The 19,007-nt window shown below is 46.8% G+C and overlaps 1 protein-coding gene across 1 annotated transcript in view; it reads right to left on the bottom strand.

Annotated features, from left to right (window-relative positions):
• FRAS1 (Fraser extracellular matrix complex subunit 1) overlaps positions 1-19,007 on the bottom strand; it is a 94,444-nt gene that overhangs the window by 29,702 nt on the left and 45,735 nt on the right. The window contains 14 exon segments of the mRNA XM_050320451.1: positions 1,114-1,267; positions 1,755-2,081; positions 3,708-3,792; positions 4,324-4,582; positions 4,993-5,136; positions 5,321-5,381; positions 5,383-5,465; positions 5,549-5,689; positions 6,645-6,791; positions 9,688-9,834; positions 10,972-11,124; positions 15,971-16,114; positions 17,329-17,469; positions 18,150-18,323. Of these exon segments, the coding sequence (XP_050176408.1) occupies positions 1,114-1,267; positions 1,755-2,081; positions 3,708-3,792; positions 4,324-4,582; positions 4,993-5,136; positions 5,321-5,381; positions 5,383-5,465; positions 5,549-5,689; positions 6,645-6,791; positions 9,688-9,834; positions 10,972-11,124; positions 15,971-16,114; positions 17,329-17,469; positions 18,150-18,323 (2,160 nt within the window).

Raw genomic sequence — 19,007 nt, forward strand, 5'->3', positions numbered from 1 at the left:
ACCTGCAGCTATAAACCTGTTTGTGTTCCTGCAATTAATCACAGCAGAGATAATTACGGTGATACAAACACAGGATTATAAATTTTAGTTAGGGTTAGGCAGCAGGAGACAAGCTCCTCGGGGAAAAAATTCCTGTTTTTATGTAAATGCTTATTAAAAATGAGAAGACAGACCTTCATCTGCAGAAAACTGAAGGGGGAATACAAATGAATTACTTCTCTTCTAACCTGCAGAACTCCCATAATCTGTTTCCATCAGGTGCTGGCAGCTGTTATGGAAAACAGCCTGGCCTCACAGCAAAAGGCAAAACAAACCCCATGGATGTTGCTGGAGGGACCCCCTAATTTTCTCAGGCTCAGCAAATTAAATGTGGGGCATCATTTCTTAGAAATGCAAAATATATTACTTAAAGTCATGGTTTTAGTGAAGAAAAGAACATTTTTCTTTTCTCTCCGTATTCCCTTTCCCTCCACACACGATGCCTTCTGTGTTCCATCCGGTTTCCCTCCATTTATTGCTCAGCCACAAATCCCAGAACTTTCCATGCTCCTCCTTAGCCTGTTCCCAGATGACAGTTTCTCAACACAGGGTTGCTGGAGAAAGTCATTGCTCTGAGAGATGAGCTCAGAGCCTCCCCAAAGGAATTTGGGGACAAGAATTATCTCCACATGCAAATGTCACCAATTCCTGTTTGAGCCAGTAACCCCCTCCATTGGTACAAATTAAATCAAATGTCATGGAATTCAGGGAATTCTTCAAGGTAAACTTTTGCTCAGCAGTTTCTAGAGACAGATATTACCCTGTGCTCCTCTTAAACTAGGCATTCATTGTAAAAAAGTATCTTTTGGCAGTAAGATTCTGCTCTCTCAGGGCTGTAAATCCACCAGGATTTCACTCCCACTGGAGAAATGACAGGATCAGATGACAAGGCAGGGCAAAAGTGCTTTGTTACTTTTCACTCCCATCTGAAGTGGAAAAAGATGACTTTAGCAGCGCTTACCCAGTGTAGTATTATAAGGAAATATTCCCCAAAATTCTATTGCATGTGGACAAAACACCACAGAAGTGGGATGGAAAGCTGCTCTTTGACAACAGAATTCCATAGATCTTTACCATGCCTGGGCTGGTCCTTGGTGATGGTGTAGGTGATGTCGGAGTCCCGGGCACCGGGGAGCTCGGCGTGCAGGATGGTCTTGGAGATCTGGAGCATGCCACCCTGGGGCACCCACACCAGGGAATTTGTCACCAGCCGAGGGCTCCTGTCACCCTGAGGGCAGGGACACAGCAGGAAAAGGCTTATTGGAACGTCAGTAACACTGCCCTGACGGAAACAGCTTTTCAAGGGAAAAGGATCAAGAGTATCCTGGAATTTCTTACGCATCCCACCCTGGCTGTCTGCTTCCAGAGGTGCTTGTGCACCCTTCACCTGTATCCCTCAGACCCAAATCTCAGCCTGTAGAACTGACCTTGCCCTCTGATTTCTAATTTCCTGTCACTGACCCTAAACCTTCCTGACCTGAGTCTCCCTCCAGAATTTTGTCCTTTATCACCCCCCTCATTCTCTCTGAGCATCCACCAAAATCTTTTGCTACTTGGTGGGTTTTCTAGCCTTCAGGTTATTCCTGTGGCTCTTTTTTCCCTAATCTTTATCCCATATTAATTCAAGGCACTTGAAATGTGGATGTCAGGGCTGGACACAGTAGTGGTTTCAGACCTTTAATTTGCCTGCCAGGGTTTCTTGTCACAGCACATACCTCGGGAGCGATCCTGATGTGGAACAGGATGTTCTGGAAGTGGAACCCATCGTTCACCTGCAGGAGCACAGCATCATCCCGGGAGGCAGAGCCATCGTGAGAGTAACGCAGCCGGCCCCCCGCCAGGTCAGCCAGGTGGAATGTGTGCACGGAAGATGCCGAGTCCCCCGGAGCTCTGAGCAGCTGCCCGTGACGTGGAGGCTCCACAACCATCAGCACAACGTCCTGAGGATTGTCACTGTCCCTCACACCAAGCAACAGCTCTGTTATGGTCCCGCTTTCCCCTCTGCCGACGAGGAGGGGCTCGTTTCTGATCACAGACGGGGCCTGAAACACAAAAGCAGCTCTGAGGTGGTTGCTAAACCTTGGAGATTGGATCATGATCAAAGTCTGGAAATGAAAAGTTTGGGGTTAAGGAAACCAGCTCGCTTCATCCCTGGAAATCTCCTATTTCTAAGAAGCAGAGAATCAGTCTCCACACCTTTCTCCCCTGTGGGCAGATCAAAGAATATTTAGCATTTAGACCGAATTAGTCACATTAAAGAAGATTCTCATGCCACAGCAAGCTTAGGAAAGGAACAAACTTAGGATATTTATACAGAAAGCATCTGACTGGGTGTCATTAGCATCAGTAGTTTATTTAATTTCTAAGATTCCCCACAGCCTTATTCAACCTACACCAAAGATCAGCTAGAACCCACATTTCTGCTGGTTTAAATTAGTTCTTTACTTTTTAGTTGTCAAGAAAGTTTAAATCTGCAGTGTCTACTGATCCCAATACACCTCCTTTGCCATTGGGAATGCACTGCCTCGGGAGGGAGGAGATCCCGCAGAGACAAAGTCAAAGCCCTGGGAACATTCCTGCTGCCACATCACCTGTGCAAGACTTCTGAGGGTTATTAGGGATCGACAGGCAAAATTCCTACCATTAAACCTCACTTATGTATTCTGGGACAGCCACTGCAGCTCTTACTTAGGTGAACGTCCTACTGGGGTAAACAGGAATTAGACTGAGCCAGGACCTCAGTGCCAGCCAGAATCAATGTACACACAGCAGGATCCAAATCCACAGTTTGTCTTACACTAAAGGACAAACCAGAACACTTCTGATTTCCAGAAATGATGGGAACAACTAATATGGAATATAAATTACTCATGGTGGGGATGGAGGTTGAGCCAGGCTTGTAAGCAGGAAGGAGTCAGCGCTAAAAGAGTTCTTACCAAGCCATTTAATGCCTCTCTGAGGATGCACTTTAAAGTCTCTTTATCTGTAAGAATACGCCAAACAGCCACAACTTCTGCTAGAGCTCTCCACTCTGCAAAGTCTCAAGCAGCTTGAGTTCAAGCTGCAAAGTCTCCTTGGAAATCTGGACCCTGTTAAGGTGCCTGTGGCACTTCTGGGGTAAGGTCCCTCCACGATACCATTCCACAGACTTTAAATAACCATAATACAAGACATGGGCACTGGGCAGTACCATCAGCTTGCCCAGAAGTGGGGAGCAGTTTAAGAGACACACTTTAAACAGCTCATGCTGATTTAATTCCCAACTGTCCTAGAACAGAACATTAAGCTTGAGTGTCAGAGCAGCCCTGCCATCGGGATCAATCATGGCTCAATTGCCCTGCAGTAAGAGGCTGAACTAGAGCATCCGCAGATCCAAAGGATAACTGGAGCAGCAGGGACTCCTTAGCCCTCCCTGATAATTTCTCTGTGATTGCACAGCTGCAACTCCCTGCACAAGCAAAATGACACAGGCCAACTTCTTCAGTCACTTCCCCAAGTCCCCTCCTTCCATGTGGCTCTTGGCTGCCTCTTCTAAGGGGGAGCCGAGTCTGCTTTGCCTGACCTGAACTCCAGCTCGAGTTCTGCCCAGCTCCACTGTTATCCCTGCAAGAAACCAGGGCTCCAAATGGGACAAAATTCGGGGTTGTTTCCAAGCTTAGTTACCTTACCTGTGTTGAAAATGCTTGAATGTTGATCACCTCAGGGACGGAGAAGGACTGTTGATCACTGACCTTCAAGGAAAACTTTCCTTTCCTAAAAAAGTCCCCAACAAGCCAAAATATAGGATAATATAAATTAATGAAGTGCTTTTGCAGGACTCTATAACGATAAACATATTATATATTCAGTAAAAATGACTGCCTCAGTGACACAAGCTCTAACTCAAGTTTTTTCAGATCTATTTTATAGTATTTTTTCTTGAGGATTCACAACAGTCACAACATGTAATAAAATACCTTTAGCTCTGTAATAATACACCCTCATTTCCCTTGAACTAATGTTATCCACATTGGATGGCATCTCCAAGATAAAGTGCCAATTCTAAATGTCAGCTCTTTGCTGCAAAAGAAAAAAGTCACTTATCTGGCCTCAGAACAGAAGCTCCCACTTGCCAGGATTAACCATCACTTATAGCACGATAGAGCATATAGTAAATTGGAAGTTGAATTAACAGAAGTGAGAGGTGTGCTTCCCTGTAGGAATGCTTCCAAGGAAGGAGGAAAGACCTGTTCTCAAGACACATCTTTTTTTTTTTTAAGGCAAAAGCCCAGCAAGAAGTTTCACCTGGGTCTGTCTGTGCTGTGCACGAAGCGGACCCTCCTCTCCTGCACATCCCTGCAGCTGAAGTGATCTCCCTGGCTCAGCAGCACCTCCTGCCCAGCCACCACCATGACCAGCCTGCCGTTGGAGGGAACGCTGTCCACGTGGAACAGGAGCTGGCCCATGCCACCGCCCGGATCACACACCCCCAGCAGCGACAGGCGCAGGGGTGTCACCCCGCCGATCCCGACGGTGAGGGTGCCGCTCGAGGGATGTTCCCTGGCTGCAGTGAAACAAGGGAGAGGTATTACTGAAGGAATCACCACGGGCAGCGTTGGCATCGTGCCTGTCACCACCACGACCCAGCCAAATGCCCAAGCCTACAGTTGCAGTCTCTCTCTACAGTTACAGGAAGGGATTTCCCCCAAGACATTCTGTCGTTTGTTTTACACTGACGATAAATGATGGTGCTGGAAAGATGTGCCTCCACACTTAGCCAGGTAACTTCATTTAGAAAACCCCATACGTGCACATCTTATGAAACCAAAAAACTGCAGAAAAATAGCTGCTGACTTTCAACAGGAAAATGTTCAAAAGTGAATTCTGAAAATGTGACTGAGTGAACACTTCTTCTGGCCTTAAAATCTGCTGGAAACCTGCCGGCTCAGTCGCTTTGTCATGAGAGACACTCACCTTCTTCACACTCTCTGGTCCGTGTATTGCCATAGAAACCCTGGCCACAGGCAGAAACACAAATGTGATCCTTCAGAAACGTGCTGCTGTCGCAGAGGTGGCACAGGCTGTCACTGTCACACTCCAGGCACCCGGGAGGACAAGCTGAAGCAGATGGAAAGCACAACCCCACTGAGACACTGCAAAACCAATGCAGCCACTGGTGCACAGAACAGAAACACTGCTATGTGTGTCTTACCCACTTGTCAGAAATAGTCAAAGTAAGGGGCAAAGACTTAAGAGTCGCCTCATTTGACCACTGCCACCACATCATGCTCCCTGTGCTTACCTGTGCACTTCTGCTTTGCATGGTCTGCATAATAGCCATCCCCACACTTGTGAACACAGCGCAGTGTCCAAGAGGAAGAACGGGGCTTGGCAGAGGCTGCACTCGTCTGCTGCTCCGTGACACTGAAGGCAGGGTTGGGCACACCCTAAAAAGTCACATGCAAAGAGTTCAGCTCGACACCACTTCGGAGACGAGCAGGGGAACATGTCAGACTCCAGAAGAACTCACTCTGGCACGTGTCTGATTCCCGGTAGAAAGCTGCAGGGCACTGTTCCACACAAGCTCCTTCGTGGAGAACGTGGCCCTCCATGCACTGCAGGCAGTCGGTCCTCTGGGGGCCTTTACAGGCGTTACAGCTCCAGTCACACTCTGCAAGAAAACAAAAGGCACTTCAGGGCGGCCCTTCCTGGGGTGCTCACCCTGCACTGTGGGAACATAAGCCCCTGGAGCAAAGAACACAGTAAAACCTGTTAAAATACAAAAAAAAAAAAGAGAAAGCATGATCTGTGCTGAGTGAATTTACCCCCGGAGCAGCAGTGCTCCTCTTCTGCCAATGCGGAGTTTGTGGCTCATTAGCAGTTATTCACCCTGCATCATCCAGCTCCTGCTTTCAAAGGGCCCCAACCAAAAGAAAATGGTATCGCTGTCCCTCACAGCCTGAATGTCTCTCTGGAAAGTCCACTGGCCAGGAACACACTGGATCCAGCTGGGATCAGACCTGCCTTCACATGCCCTTGTACTATCCCTGCTCCAGTCTTCAGCAGAGTCCCAAACCATGCACACGTGCCCAGGGACTCCTCAGGCTGCCGCCACCTTTCCCTCACTTCATTCCATTATGGAACACTCTGCTGGGGAACTCTGCAAACCTTTCAAGCCACGTGTCTTTAAAACCATTCCAAACTGCTGTTCCTGCAGCCATCCACTGAGGCAGGACTTAATAAGACAGAGAGAGGCAGGTAAGTACAGGAGGCCTGACAGACACCCTAAAAGAGCCTTCTCCTGGCAAGCTCACTCGTGACTCAGCTGACCCGTGACTAAATGAATTGCTGGACCTGACCCCTGCAAACTTTGCTGGCTCAGTTACTGAATCACTTACAAGAGAGCGATTTGCAATAATCTTGTTTCACTGAAAGGTTCAAGTATGTGACAGCAGGCTGCCCAAAACCAGAAAAAAACTGCAAAAACCTCGCAAGCAACCTGTCACTGAACAATTTCCCCCTTTCCAAAGCAGGCCACCTGCCACCTAACGGATTCTTAGCCAAGGCACTTTAATTACTTATTTTTAATTTTTTTTTTTCCTTGGAAGCAGCAATGTATTTTTCACCTCTGCAAGTCTTGCTGGAAAAATCCAGGTAATACTGCTGAGCACAGCTCTCGTACTGGCACTCTCCGAACAGCAGGACCTTGGCTGGATCTCTGCACGAAGTACAGCCGGCAGCCGAGTCGCAGCTCCAGCACTGGCTGCTGCAGGCTGTGGAAAGACAAGAAAATCAGTGAAATTCCTGATGCACCAGCCAACTGCACAGGTAAAAATGGCATAATCCAACAGCCTTGCTACTCCTCTTGTCCTCTTTGACAGACATGTGTGCAGATTTTTGGACTTTTGGCTGGTTACGTTCCTTTTAACAGCCCCCAAAATGTAAAGAGCCTCTTTGGAAAAGACTGGTATGTCTTCTTAGACTAATGTTTATTCTCCTCTGGACAGGTGTGGGTAAAACATTGATCCTGGATCCAAATCCCCAAATAGGAGCTTTCCCTGTCTCTGCTTTTCTTAATTCCTTTAATCAACCTGTGTTTCATACAATTCTTTACCCAGAAACACAAAAATTCGGAGAGCAGAGCTGCAAATCCAGGCAGCAAACTTTGGTGGGACCAAAGGCCCATTTAGTTTCTCTTAACATTTCCACCTTCTTATCTGCACGCAGTGTGAAGTTCTGGAGCTGCAGGGAGCAACAAAGATGCCAGGAAAGAAAATAATTCAGGGATTTACTTAATCTAGGATCAAAGTCCAGAGGTTCAGAATATTTCAACTCATCTCTTTGATGTCCAGGAACCAAACTTCTCAGGAGGCTGTACTAACAGTTCAGGTGCTAAATACTGACATGTTAATTCAAGACACAGTTTTATAACCAACAAACCTCCAAATACCAAAGTAAATGTGAAAATACCTTCGTTGCTCTCACTGAAGCAAGGCCCCAGTGTTCTTCAAAAGAGTTAATTGTTTTAGCTCATCTAAAACATGTCACAGAAGGTCTGTGTTTTACTGAGGTGCAAATGATTTCCAGCAAAACCCCTACCTGAAGAATCTGGTAGCTGTTTTTAGGTGCTCTGGTGCCAGTCTGATTCCACCTCACTTAAGAATACATGAAAAAAACCTACCATTTCTAAGTGCTACAAAGAACCAACTATTAAAAATACTGTACAACATTCCACATGAGGTCTAAATCCGTAGAAATCAGGTTACCCAGGGAGGCATGCCAGAACAGTAAGCCAAAACTGCATCTGAAAGCAATCCTGCCAGGTTGTTTTATCAGCATGACTCCCTATCTGCATTTTTAAGCCCATGAAGGACTTGTTAAGCTTTGTGCTGTTCCTGGGCCAGGATGTTGTTGAGTTTAAAAATATCTCCCAGAGCCCAAACGTGCACTCAGCATCTCCCTGAACCTCATTCCAACCCCGAGTTCCTCAAAAGTGCAATGAGACTAAAATAAACGCTGAAGACAGACCCAATTTTCTCAGCCTAACAGCCAACCTCCGATTAAACAATTTTCATTCCCTCCAAGTGGCAGTTTCCCAGCAGCCTGGGACAGTTTATATCTGGGTGGCTTATCAGCAGCACTTTAAAAGGCACAAGTGACACTTGGAATGACAAAAATCCAAGGCGCCAACACGCTTGGCTTTGAGCCTCCTGCTCCAAGGATTACAAACGCTTCTTAAAAAGCCATTTGCAATAAGGAGATTAGAGAAGCTGAATTTGCTTGCAAAAAAAAAAAAAAAATCTATTTGCATTTGAGCCCCTGAAGCAGATTCAGGAAGGGTGCAGGCCTCAGGAACATTCCACGGGTACCCTGATGTCCTGAGGCAGGAGCTATCAGTAGGAAAGTTTCATTAGAAAGGGGCATGTTAATTAGGAAGGGAGATGTTCTGGTGCAGTTAGCAACACAGAGCATCCACACTGCAGGAGAAAACAGTGAATATTTCGTAGAGCTTGTAGGTAACTAGCCAGGACAGTGAGAAGCCTTTTTTTTTTAATGTCTATTTTTTATTACTTTCCTTTTTTCATTATTATTGAGTAGCCTTGTTTTTTCCATCAACAGAAGAATGGTACAAAGTTTTCCAGCTATTTCCCTGAACTTATGTGAGGTGTCTCCATACCTGCTGATCAGATGAAAATAACAGTTCCAGGAGAACCATCTATTTCCAAAAAAGGCAGGTAAAGCTGACAACCACATCTGTTTCCTCCTACAGGACCTCATCAGTGAAAAAACTGGGTCTGGATGGGATGACACTGATACCTGTGCTCAGTGCAACAGAGTTATTTTATCATGAATCAGGAGAATTTAAATCAGGGTAATGCAGGACTTCACCTCTCTAAGTGCTCAGGTTCACAGCAACCAAACCACTTAGGTGTTCACTCATTTCTAGGTGTGTGTATTATAGTGGGACAATTCAAGCAGCTTTTTTTCTATTTTTTAATGTCTCCGGGCCACATCATTCTGCATTTTGGAACATCAAGCCCAGTGATTATGGAGGAACAACCCAGGGCCAGAGAGAACATAGAATAATAAAGGAAAAGAGGGGCCCCAAGAGATTCACAAGGGATGGCAGGAGTAGGATAAAATAAAACCGGACTTAGAGCAGATCAATCCCACCAGATCATTAGGAGGTAGCAATATCACAGCTCAGCTCTGCCAGGGCTGTGCCTGCCAAGCTGCACCTTGCTTCTGCTGGGGTTTCACGTGGGGAAAAATGGACACAAATGCTCCAATACAGCTCCCATGGCATGTAGTGGCAGGTAGTGCAGTGGGGAAGGGGTTTGCCTTCGTAAGGGTGGATTAAAACTGGTCTCAACTTGCCAAGTTTTCACAAAGCCCAGAATCCATCCCACGCAAACTCTCCTGCGGATTTTCACTGCGGGACCCAAATCCTCTTGTCTTTGGGGTCAATAACAAAACTGCAACTGTTTCCAAATTTCAGCCCTGCTGCAGGCCCTGCTCCCGAGGCAGCCGATCACCTCTGTCAAGTCACATCGGGGTGTTAGGCACTTGAAATCTTGCTTTTCCAGACAACGGGAATGGTAAGCAAAGGAACAAGAAGAGACATGTCGGGAAAGGAGGAAGGAGAGCTGGCTGGGGAGAGACACTCACGTGTGCAGGTGTGCCTGTCATCCCTGTAGTATCCCGGGGAACAGCCCGGCACACACGTGCCCGTGTGGGACAGGACCAGGCTGGAGCTGCAGGAAGAACAGGCAGAAGGACCCTCTGCGGTGCAGGTTTTACAGGAGGGGTGACACCCTGCAGGGACAGCAAAAACAAGGGTTTCTGTTCAAGGAAAAGCAGGCTCACCTCTCGAGCTTCTTACCCTGTCTGAAGTAATGTAAAATACCACAGTGGATGAGGCCAGTGTACCCTATTAATTTCTCCAGAGAGGGTAAATACAAAATTATTAGTCTGTTTTACTTCTTGACAGGCCTTTACCTAAAGATTGATGCCATCATTACACCTATCAGGTCAAATTAATCACGAGTGAGAGTGGGCAAAGGAATTAGAGAAGTGACTGTGCTGCGCTGGGGATCTTAAAAGCCAGCACAACACGTCATATGAGCTCTGACATGAGCCTGAATAATGCAAAACTCCTTTTAAATGAAGCCTTTAAACCAAAGGGAAGAAATGTTATCCCCAGGCCTAAATTCCCAGGAAGGTAACATCTGTCTCCCAGGGGCCTTTCCAATCAAGTGACACGGAGGATATTTCATGCAGCTCTGAGACCTCATTTGTCAAAACCAGGTAAATAAACACGCAGCTCCTGGAATGTTGGAGAGAAGCTTTGAAATATTACCCGTCAGTTGTTAGACTGGATGAGGAAATGCCACTTCCTGCAAAGGGAGCATCTATCTCTTAAATCTTAATGTCCTGGATTTCTTGTCTTGATTACTTTCTCTGAAACTGCAATGCCCCGTGCTCAGCTTTGGGCTTTACCAGATCTCTGTCAGCCACAGAACAAGAAAAGCAACCTATTTCCTCCTAAGAGTCCCAGGGAACATAAAGCAGCTCAGACAATGACTGGAACATGAAACCACATCAACAACAGAAAGCGGAGGAGCTGCAGGGACAGGTTATAAAATAAAATGTGCCATCGGTGCAGCTTCCCCCACGCAGCCAAATTAAATTGGCTTTTTGTTTCAGAGGCTGCTACAAACGATCACCTTTTGGGCCGTTACTGGAGTAAGACAATCCCCAGTGAGAGACCTCGGATGATGTTCCATCTCAGGTTGCAAAATATCCCCAAAAATTCCTACCAGCAAGAGCTCTGCTCCCAGTGCAGTGTCCCACCAGCCGGGCAAAGCTTCTCTACTGAACAGGAGCAGTTTTGTGGAACATCTCCCAGGTGGTTCCTTGCAGCCACTCGAGGCCCCTGCAGGAGCTACTCACGTTTGCAGGCACCGCTCTGGGCGTAGTGTCCCGCCGGGCAGTCGGGAACGCAGCGATCCCCCAGGAGCAAGTGACGGGAGTTCTGGCACTGCAGGCACACGCTGCCCGTGTCCCGCAGGTCGGCCACGCACTGCCGGCACAGGGGGTGGCAGTCTAAAGGGAGCAGGGAATAACACACCTGTGAGCATGTCAGGTGCTAACCACTGCAATTCCAGATGTCTGCAAGAGAGAGGTGACCACAAATCCCTGCAGCCAAGGAAGATTGTTTTCCTCTTGCCTCATCCCTGTGTTGCGTTCTTCCTGACCATCACATTTTCACTTTGCCTCTGCCTCTCTCCTGCCTCCTTAAAGCACCCTCTTCCCCATCCTTAAGTGAGCTCGGGAAAGCTTTGTAGAAAGCCAGCTCAAAGTCCTTCACTTCCCAAAACCTTTCAGGTGCCTCTGCCTACAGGTTTATCTTTAATTCCACTGGAAGCCGTCGGCATTCACCTCCCTCTGCTCCCACTGCGGAAAAACGTAGAGCACAACCTGTAGAGTTGTATGACCTTCTCCCGTTGTTCCTGCTGTTCCGATTTTCCCACACAAACGAGACATCCATCCCCTGAGGAGGCCACTGCAGCCCTCAAAGCCAAGCCAAGAGCGGCATCACAGGGCCTCAAAAGCTTTTCCTCTTCCCATTTTTCCCCAGCAGCACCACGCTTGTGTCTCCTGACCCCTGCCTGAACTCAGGTGCTTCCGAAGGTTTGACAACAAGCCTTTTGTGCGCACAAAGGTGCAGTGTAAGGCAACCTGGAAGCCAAATTAATCCTCATTATCGTAATTCAGAAAATTATAAAGGAAATGACGACCGTCTTGAAAGAAATGTAATAATGAGGCTTGATTTGAGTACCTGGCCTCTTGTCAGGTCTCCGCTGAAGGTTCAACTTTCTGTCTTTTGTCTCTTGTGACAGCAGTACTACAGATTGCCAGGCAATCTAATTTTACAAGCTGAAGACAGGCTCACATTGGAGCCTGGAGGAATTCTGCATCCATACCTGCAGCAAGGCAACAGTGACTGGAGTCTAACCCCAGCCTGTGGGCAAAAGCTTCCATAAACACAGCACAAAAACGAGACAGAGAAAATTCAGTGTGTCCAAACAACCTGCTGTAAATAACTAGACTCTCCCAAACTAACATTTGAAATACAAGTATCTACAAAACTCTGTGCTGCTGCAGCGGAGTTTTCTCTTCAGAGCCTCTGTTTTGGCTCCTGTGTACAGAAAGAGTTTTCTCAGTTACTGTTTTAGGATGAATCAGCCCCATCAGTCTCTTGTTCCTTTGCAAGCCTGGAGATCAAAGAGCACACAGCACCAACTGAAAAGCCAGAGCTGACGCTCATGGTGAATTTGAGGGACATTGGGGAATGAGTGGGAGAGTGAGGGAAGAACTGAAGTGCTTTGTTTTGGAAAAGATGATTTCAATTTTTCACAGCAGGCTCCCTTTGAAGCCAGGACTAACAGAAGGGGGGTGTTTTCTCTGTGCTTCTCAGTAACACCACACAGCTCTATTTGTTTCCTGCTTCAGCCTTCTCCCTGTCAATCCTGCCTCCAGCTCAGGCAGCAGGCATGTTACTGCCTGTGGGATTTGGCTTTTTGGAGGCTTCACATCCCCTCTTGGTTGCAGGTCAGTGTAACACAGTTAGTTAATTCCCTCAGGCTCCTTCCCATATCCCAACTGGATTCTTCAGGGCAGCTCCTAGTCCCAATGCCTCCCTCCTTGTGTTTCTCAGATTGCCTCCCACTGTCCAAACAAAATGTTCTCCTGCTTCCCTTTCAGCTGGCTCTGATTTCCTCCTTGTCAATTCACCTCTACACAAAAATAACCCCAACCGCCTTCCCTACCACTGATCTTCCTATCCAGCAATTTTCACTGTTAAGTAAAATGGAATTATGTACACAGATTTCCAGAATTACTTGGCTTTCACGTTCTCTTTAGCTTTCTCCTAGCAAATAAACCAAGAAAACAGTGCCCTTTCTACATGGAAAGTATCTATTACAGGTTGTTCAAAGACACAGAAGGCTGTCTGGGGAGACAAAATCACCTCTGAAGTGTTTGTGAACGCTCATAAAGGAAACCAGAGGCATTGCTCCCTCTCAGTTCCACCACTTGCTAAGCAATCAACCACCTGTATTGTTTGAACACATTTCCCCTCTCAGGGGCTCTTCAGGAAAGTATTTCCTGATGCAAGTTTTGTGCTGCACTCTGAGGGAAGGTCTGAGGTTTACAACAGAGCACGACCTAAAGTGAGGCCTGAAAACACCACCCACTGGTACCTTACAGTAAATCCAGACAGGAAATCAGAATGCTTGGTTCGCAAGGATACCCAGCACTGACCAGGGGTTTTGGCTCGATCTGGTTGTTGGAAGGGGTCTCTTGCCTCTCTTTTCAAAGACCTGAAAGGGAACCTGTCCCCCAAACCAGCAAGGAGAATTCCTGGCAAAGCGTAACCGTGTTTGCAGGGATTTACCTGCATCCCCTGAAAGGGTGGGAGCTGCTCCAGGTAGCAGGAGGTGGGAAACCCACCTGGATGGTGCCCAGAACAGATGGGCCCAGACCAAAGCAGGGAAATGGACTTCCCTTTGCCTCCTGTGGCAGCTCAGCTGCTAACTTCTGCAGGAGGCTGCCCCAGGGAGCAAGTGGAGCTAAGCCCCCAGTCCCCCTCTTGCTCTGCTCAGCCCAACTCCAGCTCTCGGTGATGGTATCAGCGTCTCTCTACAAGGACAGCAACAGCTCATTAATTTTACAAGGAACTGAATATATTTCCTGTTGTCAGACTGTCCCTTCTGGAATTTTAAGAGTAAGGCAACAGAGCTTGTTACAAGCACCCTCCTGGGTGAGCTGTTGTGGTTTAGGTTTGAACATCTTCCCAACTGCACAGAGCCTAAGAAAGCAAAGCCTGTGGAACACGGGGACTGGGAGTTCCCTTGCAAGGAGGATGCAGCTGGAAGTTAAGACAGGACCTTGGGGGATACTGTATCAGTGGGTGTTTGGAGTTTTCTTTCACACCAGTCCCTCTGGATTTTTTTAATTGCCCTTCCATGCAATCAGGAAAAGATCAATGGAGAAGCTTCAAGATTAAGAGGAAACTTGAAGACAGGTCCCTGATTTATTGAAGTAAAAGCAAGGACAGGGGTTTAGGAGCAGGACAGCACTCTTAGCAGTGGTGCTATTTTTCAGCCTGGTGACTGCAGTGTTTCTTGGAGCTGAAGCTGACTTGGATAAGAGGGAGAGGAAAATCAGAGTGTTTTCAAACTGGGAAAACAAAACCTACAGAAGCTCTGAGACTCAATAGGAGCTGGCTAAAGCTTCAAACACATTCCTGTACATACACTTTAGCTATAAAGCAAAACTGAATCAACTGAGCACTCTCAGAGAAGACTGGCACAAACGGAGCTTAGAAACTCACTGATCTCTTGGAACTCGAGGACATGATGTCTTTCTTCTGCTTACACCTGAAATGCTTATTTGATTAACTGCTGAAAACAAGACCTTTTTTTTTCTTTTCTATTAACAAGGTAAATGTTCCAGTTTCAGGTTGGAACATTTGCCATTCAGGTAACATGCACAATAACACCATTAATTCCTAGGCAACAGTTCCAGGTGACAGTAGGTTTCCTCCAGCCTGTGGGAAAGATATTCCCCTCCAGGTCCATAAAATATGGCAGGTGGCTATAATGCACAGCAGGCCCTATAAGTTGCAACACAATTCTTCCTGGAGGGTCAGGAATTAAAGATAAATGGGAAGATAATTGTAAAAATATATTGCTTTGGGAGGCAAAGGGAAAAGCTTTGTTAGATCCTGACGCAAATCATATCTTATGAGAGTGTCAGGGGTTTTAATGTTCTCTTTTATGGGACAGCTGCTCTTTAACTGGTAATTAATAACTTGCAAGGGCAAATTTAGCATTTCAATCAGTGCTGAATGAGAAGAATGAGTGAAACTTAACAACCTGGATGTGGAGCTCTTTATCCCCAGCAGAACTGGCAGCACACATCCTTTGCTTAAACACCAGCCATAAATTAGGCCTTCTCTCCTGTTTGGAGGATGCAGATCCAAGCCACTGAATACTGGCATTCAGTGATGCCAGGCACTCTGAACCAAGCCTTGAAAATGTGTTTCTACTTTGAGAAGACAAGTCTCCAAAGAGTGACATCTCTTGACACTGAAATGCTGAATTATTTCCAGACTGTGATTACTTGACTGTAGCAAACCTCTTGATTCCCCAGCTTGATTTCCTAAAGAGCTGTACAATACTTCTAGGGTGTTTTCCTACTTCTCACACACTTTCTCTCCCCCCATGTCTCTCCAGACAGAACAATCACTGTCATTTAAAAGGAAGATGAAGAAACGGTTCATAGAATTAATCTGTGGAGAGCAAAGAAACAAGCCTTTCATAAAAAAACCCACCCAAGACATAGGTGTAAACAAAGAGAGGTCCCTGTGAAGGGGAATCATATTAAACTGGGAACAATAGCCTCTCAATGGATATATTTATTACTTCTAAGGCATTTTCCCCTTTTTTTAGGACTCCTTATCTCATTTGGAACTGTTAAGCCTAGATTAAGCCTCACACACCATAGCTTTTTCTGATAAAGCCAAAATCCAGCTTGATAAAGCTCAGGAACTGTTGGAGCAGTTCCCAGGATATGTTTATACACGTCTGTGTGACGGATTAAAAGTGATTTTTCTTTTTAAACAGATAAATGCAATCAGTGGTTTCAGATGATGGGCTTAAGTGCAGGCACTGAGCACCCACACTGTACAACCCCTACACAGAAATCCTATTACCTCCCAAAAATGCACAGCAATGGAAAAAACTGTGCCAGTTTTCCTTTAGGGCCACATGAACTGCTTCTCTGGATCGCAAATGTTTCCTCAACTCCCTCTGCAGGACCCAAGCAGTGCTGGCTGTGAAGCAGCAGGTTAATGGTCCAGACAGGGTCAGCCCCTCTTACTCACCCACACAATATCCCACCAGGTTGAGGTACTGCTCTTCCTTGCAGCTGGTCCTGCACTTCCCACGAGCCAGAGTGGCGTGGGGATGGCAGGTTAAACACTCCCCATCAGAAGGGCCCCGGCACGTCTTGCAGGAGGGGTGACAGGCTGCACGGGAAAATCAACGCTTGTTATGCCCTTGTTGTTGTCCCCCTTCCCCTCTCCCCTCCCCAAAACAGCAGCTCCTACAAAACATGGACTTAAAATATTCTAATATCATCAGGGACTGCAGGGTTGTGGTTTGGAAGGCTCTTACATCCTCATTTTGAACAAACAAGATGAGGAATGAGTTGTCAATTTAAAAAATCTGATTTGTTCCCTGCATTAATCAAGGTATAGATCCACACACAACATAAAATAGAGAGAGATTGACCCTGTTATTCCTCTCTCCAGCATATAAGAAAAAGAGTGGGATGCACAGGGGAGATAAATTAAACTGCTCTTGGGACTGTGGCAAGAGTTTTGATATGCATGAGAGGAAACCTGAGGAATGATTTCTCCACAATGCCCTCCATGCCATTCTGTTTGCTTAAAGCTCAACAAAAAGATGGCACAGGAAGTGACTAAGAGTGCCCAAGAACATCTCACAGACTGCTTTTGTATCTTTCCACCTTTAAAGACAGATGCCAGATTTCCATGCTACAGATCTGAGGGAGATGAAATTACTATGGGTAATTTAGAATCAGTAAAAAAATTCTTAAAAACTACCTTTAAAGCTCTCTATGAATAAAAAGCACAGGACTTGACAGATGCCACTGAAATTTTGTTTCTAAGATATTCCCATAAGCCTGCAACAGTGTAACACAGCACTCAGCAGTTAGCTCAGCTCTGGGGTGGCGGTGCACCACCTCAGAGGTGATGAATCTTTACAACGCCCTGACAAATAAATCTATTTATAGAGTTGTTCTCGGCTGAATAAATTGAATAAATGAAGCAATGGACTTTAGAAAAGGGTTCTTCTCTAAACTTGAGGCTTTGCCTAATAAGAGCATTTTATTTTTTGGTGTTGTCCAGTCAAGACTTTTTTTCCCAGAGCACATCAGCTAAAAACACCACCCAAGACTCCTGAGACCAAAAGCAAAGTATCTTCAGGGAAACAGTCCAGGGGAGCAAAACTGATTACAATTTAGGATTCCAAGTGTACGTCTCCCTCCCATTAGGAGGAGACTCCATTGCCTGAAATTGGACTATCCTGTGCTCCCCTGGAAATAGTTAAACAGCTTTATATAAATCTGACAGCATCTGTAATTACGTTGAGCCGCGGCCCCCAGAACGTGGATGGACTGAAACGCAGCAGTGCAGACAAAACACAGCAAACTCACCGGAGCAGCGACCCCCGCGGCCGAACAGCCCCTCGGGGCACGCAGGGAGGCACCTGCCCTCCAGCAGCACCTGCGGAGCCACACAGGCCGTGCAGTCCTGGGCAGAATCCCCCACACAGCCTGCACAGGAGGAGTGGCACTCTGCAGGGAGGGGAAAAGGAAAGAAGACAGAAACTAAGACACAAATTAGTTCTGGTTTATTTTGGATGTTACTGTCCCAGAGCAGGGTCATACTGGTGTAGGGCTGCAGAGTCACTGTGTCTATGACTGGTAGGAAACCACATATATCCCCACTGGACATCTCATTACCCTCTTTTCCAAACTCTAGCCTTCATGGAAACGCTTCCTGTTTGGTATTTCAGGAGCGGTGATGGCACGTGTGCTGCAGGGCATGTAGCACAAGAGCTTCCTCAAAAGCAAAGAGTGCTCTGGGATGCCTCGACCTGCTCCAAGGGCTAAGAGGGAGACAGCTCAGTCTTTTCTGAAAAGGATTTAAGGATTGATCCTGCTTCAAAGCAAGCCAGTGCTAAAAATCACGTACCCAGCTTCAATGAAAAGAAAGCTAAGCTGAACTGAGCTGTGCGGGCTTGAACACAGTGATTTTAAAAAAAAGTGCCTGGATCCTTCAGTCACAAGTAGCATGTAGAGAGTATTTTCTCTCAAAAGTACTAGTATGTGGCCCTGTGAAAGTCACAGAGTCGCAACACTGATGGCAGTCACGAGGCAAACACAGCAGCTCCCAGTACATACGGATCAAACGTGGCACAAGCTCACCCTGAACACCTGAACAGCTCTGGACAGCTGTTCCCACACCTGCTCACCTCTGCAGACTCCTGTGCTATCCACATGGAAGCGGGCTTGGCAGTGGGAGAGGCAGAGGCCGTGCAGAGCTCCTTCCGTGGGCAGGTGAGGCTGCAGGACGTCCTCGGGCGCCCGGCACTGCAGGCAGCGAGCAGGTCCGGCGCCGGAGCACGCACGGCAGGAGGGGTGGCAACCTGGGCACAGGGGACAGAGCCGTCAGAGCCACAGCGTCCCCAGGGAGAGGGACAAGGCCCAACAACCCAGGCACCTGCTTTCTGTAACAGAACAGAGCTTTTAGAAAAGCACCTGGACATCGTTCCCCCCCACCCCCAAATGACAGCTCTTTTCCTGAGTGGAGCTGGTGACCAAATGAAAAGCTGCATCAGTGTGCCACAGGCAGCCCATCTTCCTTTAATTTCTGGGAGCGCAACGGTGAGCACAATCTCTCTAGGAGGGACAGCCAGAAATGGCAGTCTGAAGGGTTCACAGGAAGCATCAGTTCATCTTCAGAATTCTCAGGCTTTCCATTGCTGCAACAATGACCTCAGTCTTTGCAAATCTACCGGCTGTCTGTGGAATTTCATACCAGGGGCATGTGGGATTTCATACCAGTTGTATGCGGAATTTCATCCACCTCTTAACTCACGAAAAACTTGGAGGCAATGTACATTTATTTCAGCAGCATGCATAGAGAAGAGAAAAAAAAGTTCTTCAGATCACTAAATCCTGAGGGTGGTGAGGGTAGAAAGCATGTGGGAAAAATCACTTTTTCTCAAAGTAGAGAACAATCAGCACGGAAGGGTGGGAAGTTCTCATTGACCAGTTCAGTGTAGGATAAAGGCCCAACAAAACCCAGTTTACGGGCAACTTATTCCAAG

Source organism: Myiozetetes cayanensis, unplaced genomic scaffold, assembly GCF_022539395.1.
Source record: "Myiozetetes cayanensis isolate MyiCay16 unplaced genomic scaffold, myiCay2020 scf24, whole genome shotgun sequence".
NCBI lineage: Eukaryota > Metazoa > Chordata > Aves > Passeriformes > Tyrannidae > Myiozetetes > Myiozetetes cayanensis.